The sequence below is a fragment of the Pinus tabuliformis genome, chromosome 8 (assembly GCF_031772625.1).
Source record: "Pinus tabuliformis cultivar Carrire ecotype Pingquan chromosome 8, CPIR1, whole genome shotgun sequence".
NCBI lineage: Eukaryota > Viridiplantae > Streptophyta > Pinopsida > Pinales > Pinaceae > Pinus > Pinus tabuliformis.
In genome coordinates, this window is record NC_142294.1 from 158,210,303 (window position 1) to 158,225,980 (window position 15,678).

Consider the following 15,678-nt stretch of genomic DNA (forward strand, 5'->3'; position numbering starts at 1 on the left):
TGTACAGAAATTACCCATAGATGAATTATAAAAAAAGGAAAATAAACAGTGATGAGAATATAAAACAAATACACAGAAATTTCCCCTGGATCCCAAAACTAGGACTACCAGATTGATTTTTCATTATGTTCCTTTCAATGTTACAATACATATTTATACATGGTGAAGCATTCATAAACCCCAATCCATTAACACTGGATTAGAACATAATCGTAGTTCCCTTGACCAGATCTACAAAATACCATGGGCATAAAACCATTATGCCCAAAACCATGTGCAATAGCCATGCATAAAACCATAGGTAGGTCTGCTAGTATAGGGTCCGACAGTCGTGGAAAGAATATAACAGACACCCAACAAAGATCATGTCCCAGTTGGAGCTAGATGTTACCCACCAAAAGTGGGTGACCCACAGGAGATTTTTTCTCTTAGATATGTCTTCAGCGGAAAACCAACATCCCTTGATAGTCACCAGTGTAACCGATATATTGTGCCATTTGATCTCCACTCCTTGAGCCTGTCATATGTCCCCTCGTCCATCTATCGAGAGTGTATGTTTGAAGGTGGGTTTTCCAATCCTAAAGGTATGATTTTCATTTTTTTTTTACTTGGGCACTCTGGGCATGGATTATTGGGTGAATTGGAAGGAGTAAGGGTTTTGACTATAGTTTTGTTCCCTCATCTTAAATGGGGGGCTATTCCTCAATCCTAGTCCTACATTATCTACCCTATTGTCTTATATATTTAGGAAGGACACTACTCAGGAAACCCCAATGTTGGTATTGCGGTCCCATTTTCTTGTTTCGCATTTTTCACTTTGCTCCACTCATTACAAGCCCTATTTCACCATCTTCCCTCTCTGGTTCTACATGATCAATAGGTGCACAAGCCACTAGTAAACTCCCTCCCCTTTTCCACATGTTTGGGTTGGGCTTGGAAATGTTTCCCTGAAGGTTAATGCAAGGAAAAAAAGGAGTTAAAAGTATATCATGGCCACAATCAAGAAACAAAACAAAATAATATTATAAAATGAAAAAGATGACTAGGACATTATATTAGCGCATGGGCAAAAGACAAACATGAGCTCTACCCCTTCATTATGTCCATCACTCTGGTTCCCAGGGCCCCATGAGTGCCCCCACATCATTAAGGAACCCATGCATGTCCCAAACCCTAGTGGGTGATGAAATTCCCCACCTTAAAGGGATAATAACTGCTTATATCATGCACAACATGCTATCATATCCTTGAGCCCCTAGCAGTAATACAAATAAAAAAAATCAAGAAAAGGAAAATAGGAAAGTGAAGAAGGGTAGAAAAACAAAGCCTGGGGTAACTCATGTATCCACGATTTCTCCCTTCCACATCTATACACCCAAAAATATGGACATCCCTCATCATTACTATCCTTGAACCTATGGCATTTGGCTTTGATACCCCTGTGTCCTTATCTATCTCATCATAATTCACATGATTCATATTAATTGAAGGATGGAACTTGGACGTGTCTTTTGCCTTAGGGGTTGGGAACACCTAATAGGGCTATTTATTATATTAACCACTCCTACCTAGGGAGGTAACACTATTACATGCTTAAAGCCCCAAATTTAGAAGGGAAGCCCATTATGAAGTCTCATTTGTGCCCTTGATTAACAAGCTTAGTTCACTTAGATGCACTAATGAATTATTGTACCTAATGGTGAGCAAGCACATTGGATCTTATATGTAACTGGAAGGTGGTTTCATGATGGGCTAGGAAACTTAACTAGTGTCTAAGCCCACCAGAGGATCATATTGACACCCTTAGGGGATGCATTGAGAGCCATGGAACTCCATCATGTGTTTGAGCATCATTTCATGCCGAGGGAACCCTCAACACCTTTAGAAGTTTATTCATTGCCCCACATTATTCATGAGATGATTCACTTGGACCAACATGACCCACCTAACTCAGCATGATTAGGGCAGTTGATCCAAGGCCCAAAGGATGTTTGTCTCACCCTTGAGACATGGGAAGGAATGCACTATCGTCAAAGCCCTCATTTGGAGCATTGTATAGGCTTTTCTTTCTTTTGAAGACCAATGAGACCAATAAATGTTCCCCAAACCCACTATGGGGCACTACATGATGACTTGCATGGAAAATTAGGGGCCATCCCCTAATTAATATTTATTGGAGGCCTCTCTCTCATTGTGGCACTTAAAGGACTCAATGTGGCCCTCTAATGGACCTACAACATCTTGACATCATCAACTCGACTTAGATATGGATGCCTAATTCATAACTTATAATAACTACTTGGTCGGCTTGTGACCAAGACTTGGTTTTAGTAAATTATTTTATAATTTTGGGGGCTCATTAGGCCAATTCGATTGAGGGAGACTCATATAAATAGAAGTGAGTCTCATTTGTGAGAACTCATCATCATCACTTGGATTCTTATCTTGTAAAATAACTCACACTTTTTCTCTAGAAGCTATTGGAGTATCTTGGATGTACAATGATATTTGGAGCTTATGTTTGATCTTGTTTTGGAGCTACTTCTTTAATATGGATCAATCTATTGCATGCTTATCTTGTAAGTTCCTCTGTTGATGAAATATTTCTCTTGAAAATGTCTAATGTATGTAATTTTTGCAACTAATGTAAATGCTATTGTGCCCTAATTTTGTTGAATAATTTTTTTGGAAGCTATTAGGTTGATTCTTGCATATGTTACTCATGACATAACATGCAATGAATGTTCGTAGTGACGAAACATTATTTTTCTTCATGAAACTCCATATTCTAATAGTAGGTAATTATTGGAGGTTGGTAGCTATGGCATCAACTTTTGACCTCCTTGAGAACAAATTTGGCCAATCTAACGCATCTAGGACTCCATAGCTCAAAGGACTAGGCACTAGTCCAAGGATTTTGGTGATCAAACTCCTCTTTCTCCATATTTTCTCCTCCTAAATTTTTGTCCCCTAAAGGTAGGGAAAAAATCTAGGGGTTGTAGCGAAATTTTAGGGAGGTGGTTTTTGGGAATCCAAGGGTCCAAACATCAAGCTTAGGGTTTAGGCTACCCATGAAACAAGTTTAGTGGGCATCTGCCTAAGTTTTATCCACAAAATATCTTTCCCTAGGTGCTGCTCTAAGAGGGAAAACCTATGTGTTTCTCTCTCACCTTGGGGACTTCTTTGAGGGTTGTATCATCATAGGATTAAGTGGAATAAATGTCAAGAAGCCCTTTCTTCCCTTTGCTTTGACCTTATGAGTTCCTTGGAAGTATTTCTTCGCACGATTATTCATAGAACCCTAGGTCTGACACAAGTCTTTCCTAGGTCTCTTGAAGGGAGACAAAATCCTCTTAGAGCTTCCTTGAGGGATCCTACCTCATCATCTAGAACCTTGATCTTAGGAATACCCATTATCATTACATATATCAGAACCATAAGTCTTGAAATCCTTATCTCAAGGCATTTCTTAGAGAGCGTTTTAGTTTCTATGAAGCATTGAGCCATTGTTGTGTCTCTCCTTGAATGGGATTTATGGAATCACATATACCTAAATCATTGATCTATTCATTCTAAGTGATTGCATTCCTACCAGGACTCCTCCCATCAATGAAAGTGTGTAAAGAGTAGGGGACTTTGACTAAGGAAACAATGGGTCATTGTCCCATTATTGTCACTTAATCTAGTAGTTATCCTTAGGTTTTCCGTTCCTTAGGGCCCTACTAGATTGTGTGGTAACATGCACCAACCTATAAGTGACACCAGTCCCATTCGCTATTTTGTAGGCAACAACCTACATGAGACACTAATCCCATGTGGTGGTATATTTTAAGGGAAGTTTTTTTGACATGGTTGTAGATGAAGAATACATGATCCATATATGTAAGACATGCCTCCCAAGTTTCACTATAAATGAGGACGCCATAAAAAAAGACAAGGAAAAATAATAAAAAAGGGTTAAAAATGTGATTGGCATGACTTTGGAATGTTGATGCCATATTACATGGGATAAAGGGCATGACCAAGAACTCATAATGGCCTCATGAGTACATAAGGAAATTTTGGGATATCAACTTCCTTCATATGAATTTGATGATAATTAGAACATAGATGAAATTTGGTAAAAAAGTGGGCACTAGTAAGTTCATCTAAAAGGTCATCAATGACAGGAATAGGAAATTTATCCTTGATGGTGATTTTCTTGAGAGGAAAAAAATCAAGCCACGTGTGCCAAGTACCCTCTTTTTTGAGTACCATGATAAATGAGATGAATAAGGGTTAGTACTAGGAAGAATGACTCTGATGGGTAACAATTGTTTAATAATTTTTTCAATCTTATTATTCTAAGTGAATGAGAAGTGATAAGGGAAAACATTTAATGGGAGATCGCTAGGCATGAGTGGAATAAAATGATCATGAGCACCATGGGAAGGTGGGAGGCCTTGATGGGTTCCAAAAATTAAGTGGTGATTGGATAAGAGAAGTTGCATGTTGGGAGAAATGGTTATGGGAGGATTCACAAAAGCTTGAATAGCTTGGAATTTCACAATAATGCCAAAATGACCCCTTTTTAAGAGTGTTTCCACATGATTGGAGATGATGATACTTGATGAAATTGTATTGATGCCTTGGAAGGTGTAGCAATTCCCACTTTGTTGGAAGCTCATATATAAGTCTGTGAAACCCATGGTGATGGGTCCTAGATTTTGTAACTATTTAGTACCCAACACAATGTCACAACCTCCCATTTCAACGGAAAACATGTAAGATTTGAAAGAATAATCTTTCACAATGATCTCTACATTTCATGGAACAACCATTAAAGATAATGATTTGAAAGTTGTTGATTGCATGCATGTAGCAATGGATCTCTTGAATCATGCTACAATGATTAAAGTTATGGGTATTTCCATTGTCAGTGAGGATAATGACTTTATGATTCTTGTCATAGCCAATTGATTTCAAAATTTTGGTTGGTTAAATATAGATTAGAGATGTAGAGAGATTACAGATTTCACATCTGGTTGATCAGTGGGAGCATTGTCATTGTCTAGCTAAGTTTGTGATTCTAGAGTGGCGACCTCACTATCATCTTTATAAGTGTCCTTATCAATTCCCATAGAAAGTATTTGCTATTTACTTTTTGCTTTGGAAAATATCTTTCATCACAACTATAGCAAAGGCCTTTAAGTTGGCACTTGGCCATTTATGACCTTGTTAATTCATGGATATTGGTAGGGTGGGGATGGGGAATAAAGGATGGTTTTTTAATTTTAGTAGTGACCACTTTTTTTTTTTCCTCTGGAAAAATCCGTAAAGTTTTCATTAATATGAAAAGATTACATATGTAGATGCTTTTCGCATATGCCATTTGATCGCTGTGGATCTGTACATTTTTACAAAAAATTACATTGTTCATTTGTCTGATATAAACACTTGTGCAATCCTGTTTTTGTCTGTAAAAAGATTTGTTGCCTTTCAGCAACCTTCAGTTTGTTCAAAAAAGACTATACAAAAAACTGTGATCTGTAAAGCTGCTGCCATTTCGATATGTTAAGTAGGGGGTAGACCCGCTGTAGGATATCCCGGGTCTATATAAGGACGATGATAGAATTTTCGTTCTTGCTGATCCAAAATTTCGATGATCTCCCATATTCCACGATCCATCAGCGCGGCCTCCTTGGACAGTTTGTCAGCCTCCATATTATGTTCCCTGTAAATGTGTGTAACAGTGATATGGTTAAAAGCCTCTTTGAGCTGCCGAACTTCATCAAATATGACTCTGAGTGTGTGCAAGTGACATGTAGAAATCTCATTGAACCAATTTGTAATAATCTGAGAGTCCCCATATATGTTGATACTAGTGCAATGATGACTTAGAGCAAAATGAAGGAGGTGACGCAATGAAAAAAGCTCAGCATAATTGTTTGTTCCTGCCCCCAGACCAGCTTTTATGTGGTAGGAGTGATTTGAGTTTAGGTGCAGGATGAAGCCACCCCCACAGCTTTGAGCATTTGCAGCTCCATCGAAATATGCCCATGGGATACCCTGATCAATGATGGGAGGAGGATTTGGTCGACGGGCTTTTGGGGGGGGCGGGTCAGGTAGCTCTTTGAATGCTGTGATAATGCTTGCTTCAAGGAGAGGCCAAAGAGGGACCTTGTCATCGAAGATCAATCTGTTCCTAGCTTTCCAGATGTACCAGTTTACAATAATGGGAAGGTTTGCCGCCTTCGTTCCTTTGTGTCTTTTGTCCCAATCAATCCAAGCACTGATTGGATCGGGCCCACTCCAATCCCCGTTGAAAGGAATGAAAGGCTTAATATTGTTCCATACTTGCTGTACAGTATTGCAAAGTAGAAATAAGTGCACAGAGGATTCAGAATCAGCTTTACAGAGAGCACATCTCGTCGGACCATGCAGTGCTCGTCGCATAAGGTAATCTCCCGTGGGTACCCTGTTCCGAAGGACGCACCAGGTAAATAGCTTTGACCGAGGCGAGGCTGAGAGTTTCCATATTTTCTGCCACCAACTGTCTAGTACCTCGGGCTTTTTCTGAATGATAAGTTGTGTGTATCCCTCCTTTGGAGTGTACGATCCACTATCAGCCTGATACCATATCAGTTCGTCCGGACCCTCAGTTATTCTGATATGGGATTCCATCAGGGCAGCACAATAATCTTGCCAGGTCGTGTGCCATCTCAGTGGAAGGTTTAGTTGATAAGCAGTCTTCCAAGCCTGGTGAAATATGTCAGAATGGTCCTGATCCGCTATCTGAGCAATCACCTTGATGCCATGTGCAGAAAGAAAATCCACCAGGGCTAGCGGAAGCAGGTGTCTCCCTCCACTGCCACTCCAAGGGTCAAGACCAACTAGTGCTCTGTCTCCGCTTTTGATTCTCCAAACAATGTTGTTCCTGATGAGCGGCAGAGCATGTAGCAGGGCCTTCCAGATAGATGAAATTCCAACTTTGTTCCAAGTTGCCAGTCTGAGCCAGTCCATAGCGTTTAGGGGCCAAATGTATTTGTGGTAAACAATGGTGGTCCATAAGCTGTGAGTTGTCATCAGGGCCCAGCCCATCTTGGCTGCCAGAGCACAGGCGAAGGTGGGGAGATCCTTTAAACCCCAGCCACCCCATTTCTTGGGGAGGGCAATCGAATTCCATCTAACCCAAGCGAAAGTGCGCTTTTCTTGTTTACCAGCCCATAGATATTTGTTGCAAAGTCGCTGAAGCTTTGATAAAATATTTCGGGGTATCCAAGCGAGCGCCATCCAAAAGACCGGTGTTGCTTCCAGCATGGATTTGATCAAGGTTAATCTGCCAGCCCTGGATAGATATCTATAGCTCCAGCATGAGATCCTTTTCTCAAATTTTGCTACCAGCCAAGCCCAGTCCGCGATCTTTTGAGAGGTAGGTTTTAACCAGTATCCCAGGTATTTAAGCCCCCTGTCCAGAGGTTGGGTGGAAAAAGGAAAAGCTTGGCTTGCAACATATGATTCATTTACTGAAGTGCCAACCAGTGTGATAGTAGATTTTGTCCGATTAACCTCCATCCCTGTTGCCTGGGCAAAAAGCTTTAAAATTCTGTTGAAGGTGGAGGTGTCCTGAATGCTGCCATCTAGCATGATAAGCACATCATCTACGAACAGTAGATGAGTAAGAAAACACTCATCAGAGATTTTTAGGCCCCTGATGGATCCATCCCTTTTTGCTGTGATAATTAATCGACTCAGAGCTTCCATCACCAGGAGGAAAAGAAGGGGTGATAGAGGACAGCCCTGGCGAAGGCCTCTTTCGGAGTGGAAGAAGTGAGAAGCGGCACCATTGATAAGAATGCTAAAAGTAGGGGATGTGATGCAAGCCATAATCCAGTTGATGAGGGGGAGGGGGAATCCCAAATGAATGAGGATCATTTTGATGAAGAGCCAGCTAACACGATCAAAGGCCTTTGAAAGGTCAATCTTGAGGAGAATGCATTTGAGTCGCTTGGTCCAGATGGAGTGAATTGCTTCCTGGGCTGATCCAATGGCTTCATGGATCAGTCTGTCTTCCAGGAAAGCAAATTGCTGAGGGGCAATATGTTTGGACAGAATGGGCCGAATCCGATTGGCGATTATTTTCGAGATAATTTTGTAGAGAACATTGCACAAAGAGATGGGCCGAAAGTCATCGAAGGATGATGGGGAGTCCGATTTGGGGATGAGGGCAATGAAGGTGGAGTTTATAGCATGATAGATCTGTCCCGATGTTCTACTCTCCTCAACCACCTTCAGGATGTCTCCTCCAAGGAGTTCAAAGAAAGCTGTGTAGAACTCAATAGTCCATCCGTCAGGTCCAGGACTCTTTTCCTTCTGAAACCACTTGATGGTGCTTTCCAGTTCTTCCATAGTGACAGGATCAGTGAGCGGCTCAATGTCCTCCTCATTCACAAATCTGGGGAAATGCGTAGCCACCCTGATGATTTCAGCCAGATTTGTGCCAGCAGGGCTTTTATATATACCTCTGAAATGAGATGTACCTAATTGTGAGAGCTTGTTGAAAGTGTCTGCCAATCCTCCATCTGGCAGGGGAATATTCCATATGGTGTTAGCCAATCTCCTACCTTTAGCAAAGTTGTGGAAGAATCTTGAATTCTCATCCCCTGCTTTGAGCCAGACTGCCCTGCTCCGAAGTCTAAGTGATTCCTCCCTGAGCTTTAGAATGTTCTGCTTTTGGTTCTCTAAATCAATAAGGTGGGTCTTGTCCTCCATAGATCCATAAGCCAGATTCCTGTCATCCTAAAGGGTTTTGAGCTCTTCTTCCACTCTGGTGAGATGTTCATCCTCCCTTATCTTCTTTGCTTTAGCCCATTCTATCACAATGTGCTTGAGTTCTGTCAAGTTTTTGACAAACCCCCTTGCCATCGATGATTCCCGATCAATAGGATGGGATTTCCAGAAGTCTGATACAAGATTAGTGAAGCTTTGATCCTGGAGCCAAAGATGATTAAATTTGAATGGTGCCTTTGGCTTTGGAAGGGGACCCATGATCTCCATTAAAATTGGGGAGTGATCTGAAATGCCTCCGGACCCTACCCATTGTTTGTACCGGTGGAGATGGTGGATCAATGGTCCTTTCAGCAGAAATCGATCAAGTCTGCGAGCAAGTGCCGCTGGTCCAACCCTTCTATTTCTCTGCGTTGGTAGTGGCTTCTGCATAGGGATGTCGATATAGTCATATTGCTCCAAGAGGCTTCTCATGAAGTCTGTAATGGAATCTATCTGCGCCATAGAGCCCCATGATTCCCGGAAACCCATTGAAAAGTTTAGGTCACCTCCCAAGATAATGCGGTCCAGGGACATCAGTCTGCTGCTGAGGAGCTGTCTCCAAAATATTTCCCTCTGATGGCATGGCCCATATGCATTGACAATGCGCAGATTGAGCCCTAGTTCAGCTGTGAAGATATCAATCCCCATAAACCCAGGACCACCCCAAGAAGAGTCCAGTCTGATGGTTTTTGGGTTGAAGCCAATTGCCAAACCCCCTGATCTACCATTTGCATCCAGGGCAATGTAGTTCCATCGAGACGAGATGTGGCTGAGAGTGAGCGTGATGGTCTCAGCAGATCCAAGGGTTTCTTGAAGGAGAATAATATCAGGGTTTTCGACCTCAAAAAGTCGTTTGATGGCTAGTTTTTTGGGGGAACTAGCCAGACCCCTGCAGTTGAAAGAGAGGCACTTCATGAGGGCCCCCGTTTTGGGGGTTTTGATGCTCTAAGGACCCCGTCAATGGTGGACTGTCGCCCTGATGCGACTTCAACACCGGCGCGTTTGATAGCTTTGTTAAGATCAGATTTCCTTCCCCTTGTGGAGATAGATCCCATCCCCGGGGAGACAATACCCAGCCCGATCAGAGGATCAGAATGTTCCACATGTGAGGGCCGAGGGCGAAGGGAATATGGATGGGGAGGAGGTTTCCTGGGGGATGAATCGGATGGGGGTGATGGAGATCGAGTCAAAGAGGGAGGGGCAGTGGAGGATACCAAGGGAGGTGGAGGGATAATGCAATGCGCCATGGAACATGTCACTGAATTTAAAAATTCAATTGATTGCTCATAAGAGATAGGGGAAGAGGTAAGATTTGTACCCGATGCCTGTGCGGCTGCTGCTGCTGCCCGAGCCCGAGTCATAGGAGGTGAGGGCACGTCCTTCTTGATCTGCTCAGGGTTCTCCATGTCGCCTTTTGGATCTGCTTGCTTCTGGGCCGCTTGTGGAGTGAGTGGAGAGTTCCTTCTAGATGCGATGGGCGAGATATTTGGAGAGCTGACAGGACTATTGATCAGTGGGAAGTCCCTGTAGAGGTGTCCCACTTGATGGCACCGATTGCAGCGGAAGGGGACTCCTTCATAGTCCAGAATCTGTGAACGCCTGTACTTTCCCAATTTCAGGGTGATTTTCTCTTCCAAGCCTTCTCTGGTGTCCAGGTGCACCAGAATTCGAGCCACCGTCTGCTTCCCTGAGTCAATATAAGATCGGTCATGGTCCAAGTATGTGCCTAAAGCGTTGCCGATTCTGATAAATGCTTCATCTCTCCATAATTGCAAAGGTAATCCTGGAAATCGAACCCACAGTGGCCCCGCTGCAATTTGTTCTCGCTCGGGGTCAAAGAGCGGACTCCATCGCTTCAATAGGACTGGTGCTGTTTCTATGTGCCAAAATTTTCGAGTACAGCATCCGTGTGCCCCTCATGTGCGATGCGAAGGGAGAACCATCCTCGTGGGAGAACCTGGACTGCTGGCATCTGTGTGAACATGCCTCCCCATATTTCCTTGACCCATCGCTTCAACCTTTCCGTCGTGTATGTGCGCCCCCACACATGTCCAACCAGCACTGTACGTGCTATAACCATGGTTTCTTCAAAATCCGCAGGGTTGCCGAACTCTACAGTGATGTCTTTCGTGGTTGCTCTTACACACTTTGATATCCGTTTCTTCAAGCGAGGTGCCGATGGGTGTTCAACCAACGGATTTGAAACCCTAGTCTGAATTGTGGGTTTCGGGGGATTAACATTCACCGTGGGGGTGCCGAAGAAACCAGAAGATTTTACTCCTGTATCCGGGCTAGGGTTTGGCGCGTTAACCGTTTGATTCGCTTGAACCTCTGGAGTGCCAGGCAGCGGAGAGGAGATAGGGTTGAAAATCAGAGCATCGGGCGAGAGCGAAGTGAGAAGTAGGGCAGTACCTGGGGAGAGAGGCGGTGCCTCCAAACCGATAGTTGAGGTTGCGGGTTCCGGCAGAGAGACCACCGGAAAAACATCCTGTGCGCGTGTCCCCTCAGAAAGCGGTGGAGCGAAACCCGGCGAAGCTAGGCTAGGGTTTTGGAATACTAGCTGTCCCTCGAACGGATCCTCGGTGAAATCCACGAGGTCCGTTACCTGTTGACCTTCCATGACGGTTGATGACCTCTTCCCTGTCGATTTCCGCGGTCGATCTGTCGACAGTTCGCTGTCCTGCTCTCGATCTGTTGCCTAAACTGTGGTCCTGCGGCTGCAGTCTGCGGCTTCATCTAGTAGTGACCACTTGTTGTTCTTCCTTATCTTTATAAGTGGCTTCAAGCCATGTTTTAGGGTTATCCCTGAAGATGTCAGCATGGATGTTATCTTTGAGACAAATAATAAAACAATTAATGACGAAAGTGTTTGACATTCCTTCAGTGTAGAAATTCATTTTCTTAAAAGCTATGGTGTAGTTCAATTATTTCCATTTCATTAAGCTTGGTCAAATGAGCTAAATGATGAGTGTCTGTGTCAAAGTATTCATAAATATCAACCACAAATTAAGTCCAAGCAATATAACTATGGTGGGAATTCTTATGCCATTCCAACATTGCCAATGCACCAACACTCTAAATCTAAACAAAGGACACCAACACACAGTTTCACAAGTCATATTTATTAAAATCCACTTTAGGTAGGTGTAGATCATAAATAAAGTAGTTGGAATGAAGCTTCATGGAATGGGATGATTCAAATCCCTCTTGGTTTAAAGGTTGTTTTAGGGAGTTAAGACCCTTGAATTGATCAATAAGAGATATCTAAGAAATAGTGACAAGAAGTTAAACTTTGATTGGTTTAATCTTGAGTTGCTTTGAATTGGGTCTACAAGTGTGTATAGGACTCCTCCATAAAAGGAGGGTGGTCTTGGTTCCTGGTTGCCATTCGGAGAAAATGCATAAGTAAAAGGGTAATGGGATAGTGATAGGTAAGTAAGGGGTGAGTGGGTCCCACATAAAATGACTTACTAAAGAGTTGTACAAATATGATCAATATGGAATTTTCATTGTGGGAGATAGGTAGGCGATAATAGGGTATATGTGTCCATACAAAAAATGACTCATGAAAGAGTGGTCCCACCGTGATTACCGAAAAGCAAGGAATATATTGAGATAGATCCAAAATAAGGGTGTAGGTGGAACCACTTTATACTCACTTTTTTGTTTTAAACTCCTATGGATTTATAGTCCTACATGAACAATATTACACTAACAGAATGCCCAAATTTTGAATATTGAAGAGCATGTAAGAATTTGTATCCTGAATGTACAAATGTTGCTTTTAGTCTAGCAGCAAGGAGTAGGGATTTGAAGGGTTCTACAGATAAGGGATTTCCCTATGATGTAGCCCTATCATATAATTATTGGGTCCAAGAGTATTACTCAACCAATATATTAGGGATCTACCTAAGGAAGGTTGATGATACCCTTAGTCATACTACTTGATTACCCATGCATATGAGAGTATTATTCCCAAGTGTTGTTCTTAGTGTCACTATAGAAGTTAGTCAATCGAGTGACTAATATATGGCTAGTTTTGGGATACCTATAAGGTTTTTGATATACCTAAGGGTACATAGAAATGGAATTTCATGTACATATGTTGTTTGATGCGATGCTACTTAAATGAGTACCAATAGTTTCGACATGTATGCTTCCCATTGTTGATCACTTTCCTTGCCCAAGGAAAATGACCAACATTGAGATAAAATCACGAGGGGAACAAGAAATACTATCCTCATTTTTGTAGAGGTGGTACTTATCTATTGATTGATGAAAGATTCTTCTTCTGTCTTCAAATGAGTGTAATGGGTGAGTTATAAAGAGAAAATCCAACAAATCTTCCAACAAAGGTCTCATATAGAGGATTTAATTGTAAAGTACATAATCTTAGTCATAGAAAGAAAAGGGAATAAATGTGATTGCAAAAGATTTTATTTATAGGATTTGCATGTGAAAACTAAAAATCCTCTTCTCATGGGAATGGTATTAAGAATGATATATATGTTGAAAATAGCAACAAGAAATGATAAAAATAGAATCCAGAATATTCCAATTTTAATTTGTCCTTGAATTAAAATTGTGAATTTAGTCTCACCAGTTGCTTGGAAATAATTAATTAATTCATTATGGGTTAATTAGTTGGAGAAATTCAAGTTAGAAGTCTTTCTAAAGTCATGGAAGAGTTATCCCTTAAATTAAGGAGATTATCCCTCAATTAAGGAGATAATATTGAGTTATATTTGAGTTGTAATTAGTTAACTCAGTTTACTGAGTTAAGTCTAGCTAAATTAGTTCCAATTTGTTGAGGAACTAATTGTGAGTTATTAGTCAATTGATGCATGCATGCAATCAACCAGTGAACTCTAGATAACTGAAGATTCCCTCATCAGAAACTCATGCATGTCTATTCTGAGAAAGACCCAGTTGAGCTAAATGTCAAGGATAGTGTACTATTGGTTGCATGTGTTTTCCTATAAAGGAAACTCATGCATGCAGTCAAGGTAAGGTTCCTTGAGTATTGCGCAGTTCCGACAGGGTGTGAGATCAATGTGAGAGACCAGTGTTCCACTTGGTAATAGGAGGATCACCCAGGAGAAACTATGCAAGGAAATAGGAGCTTGTAGGGCAGAGGAGAAGGCTTGTGAAAAGCCAGGTTTGCCTGTGAGCATCCAGGAGGATTGTACTGAGAGCTGGCTAGCTATGAGAGCTAAGGCTTTGTATAATTCTGATGTATTTCCACCTTGTATGATAATACAGATAGTGGGGTTTTTAGCTGAGGCTTTCCCCTGAGTATTTTCTGTGTTTCATGTGCACTGATTCTTCTTCTTCTGGTTATATGTGTTTAGCTTGATCTTGTCCAAATCTTTAAGCTTCTGCAAAGCAAATTGATAGTAGAAGTAGATTATAGTATTTTGTTTTGGTATATTGCATTATCAGGTTAATCTACAGTCGAATTTTCTACAAAGATCTCATAGGGAGATTTGTAGAGAATTTGTAGAATTTCTACATGGTATAAGAGCTAGTTGATCTATAGAGAAATTTCTACATGGTATCAGAGCTAGCTGATTTCTAGAGAAACTTCTACATGGTATCAAAGCCAAGTTTATCGGAGCTGTGAACAGTATACGGAGAAGAGAATTCGAAGTTTGAAGTTCGGGGTCGCAGGTGCAAATCGAATTCATATCTTACTTCAACGAGATGGGACATTATGCGACTAATTGCCCATCGAAGATGTCTAAGAAGGGATCCTTGGAAGGATCGGAAGGTGAGGCATTAGCCTCTCAGTTCGAAATGGACTTTACCCTCATCGCATGCATGGTGTCATCGATGATGGGTTGTGTTTGGTATCTTGATAGTGGAACCTCATTCCACATGACCGGTGATAAAAGTTTATTCAATACCTTGGAGGCGAAAGACCTCAGGATGCGCATAGAGACGGGTGATGACGAAAGGTATAGTGTTTCAGGAGTGGGCACAATTGCTTTTCAGAGGGAGCATGGAGCTCCTATCACCTTGATAGATGTGAAGTATGTGCCTGGACTGAAGAAGAACTTGGTATCGGTCGTGATGTTGGAGGACAAAGGCTACGATGTTGATTTCAGTAAAGGAAAGGTGTTCTTTAGACACATCACCACGAGATAGGTGAAACAGATCGGTTCACGAGTTAAGAACATGTATGCTCTTGAGGTTCAAGATGCATGCAAAGCCTTGAGGAGAAAGGCAAATGCTAGAGACTTGGTGGTTGAGAGGGAGAGTAAATTACCTCTCAACATGCAGTCCCAGAAGAAGTCTCAGACAATTGTGGAGGAGCCACAATTGGAGAAGTGGGCAGAGGGATCACATGAAGCCATACCTCTAGGTGTGAGGTGGGGAAATGTGAAGTGATAGTCTCAAGAAGGTTGAAATTGGGCAGGGGGCATTGAGAGGTTTTATCTCATGGATCGTACCTGTTATATACCTAGGGGGGATAATATGGGGTACCAAGGGAGGTACCCAAGGTAATAATGTAATAATGGGATGGGCCATAGTAATAAATAAGGTGGTTAACCCATGTCATGTAAGGGACCACAAGTAGTTAATAATAATGTAATGGGCCCATGGTATTAGTTGATGGTATGAGGGAACCATGGTAATGACCCATGGTATTGTATGTATGAGACCTATATAGAGGCTAGAGACTCCACATGGAGAGATATGAAGAGAAGTATTATTGTATGAATAGGCATATGGCTTGTGGAGTGTTCTCCTTCCTTAAGGAGTGAATGTATGGTGTTGCCCTACCATAAGGGTCTTGATATTAATAAAGAAGCATTTATATCTATTTCTATCTGGTTATTTCTTGGGTTTAGTCTATTATCATAATAT

General features: G+C 41.8%; 1 protein-coding gene across 1 annotated transcript; it reads right to left on the reverse strand.

The window, feature by feature from the left end:
* Positions 1–8,778: 8,778 nt before the first annotated feature.
* On the reverse strand, positions 8,779–9,723 carry LOC149234620 (uncharacterized). The gene has a single exon (XM_089368324.1). It carries the CDS (start codon positions 9,721–9,723, stop codon positions 8,779–8,781), a length of 945 nt encoding a protein of 314 aa, XP_089224450.1.
* Between the last annotated feature and the right edge of the window lie 5,955 nt (positions 9,724–15,678).

Excerpts from the sequence above, each read along its gene's own strand:
- LOC149234620 (XM_089368324.1), bottom strand. The coding sequence starts at position 9,723 with ATGAAGTGCCTCTCTTTCAACTGCAGGGGTCTGGCTAGTTCCCCCAAA.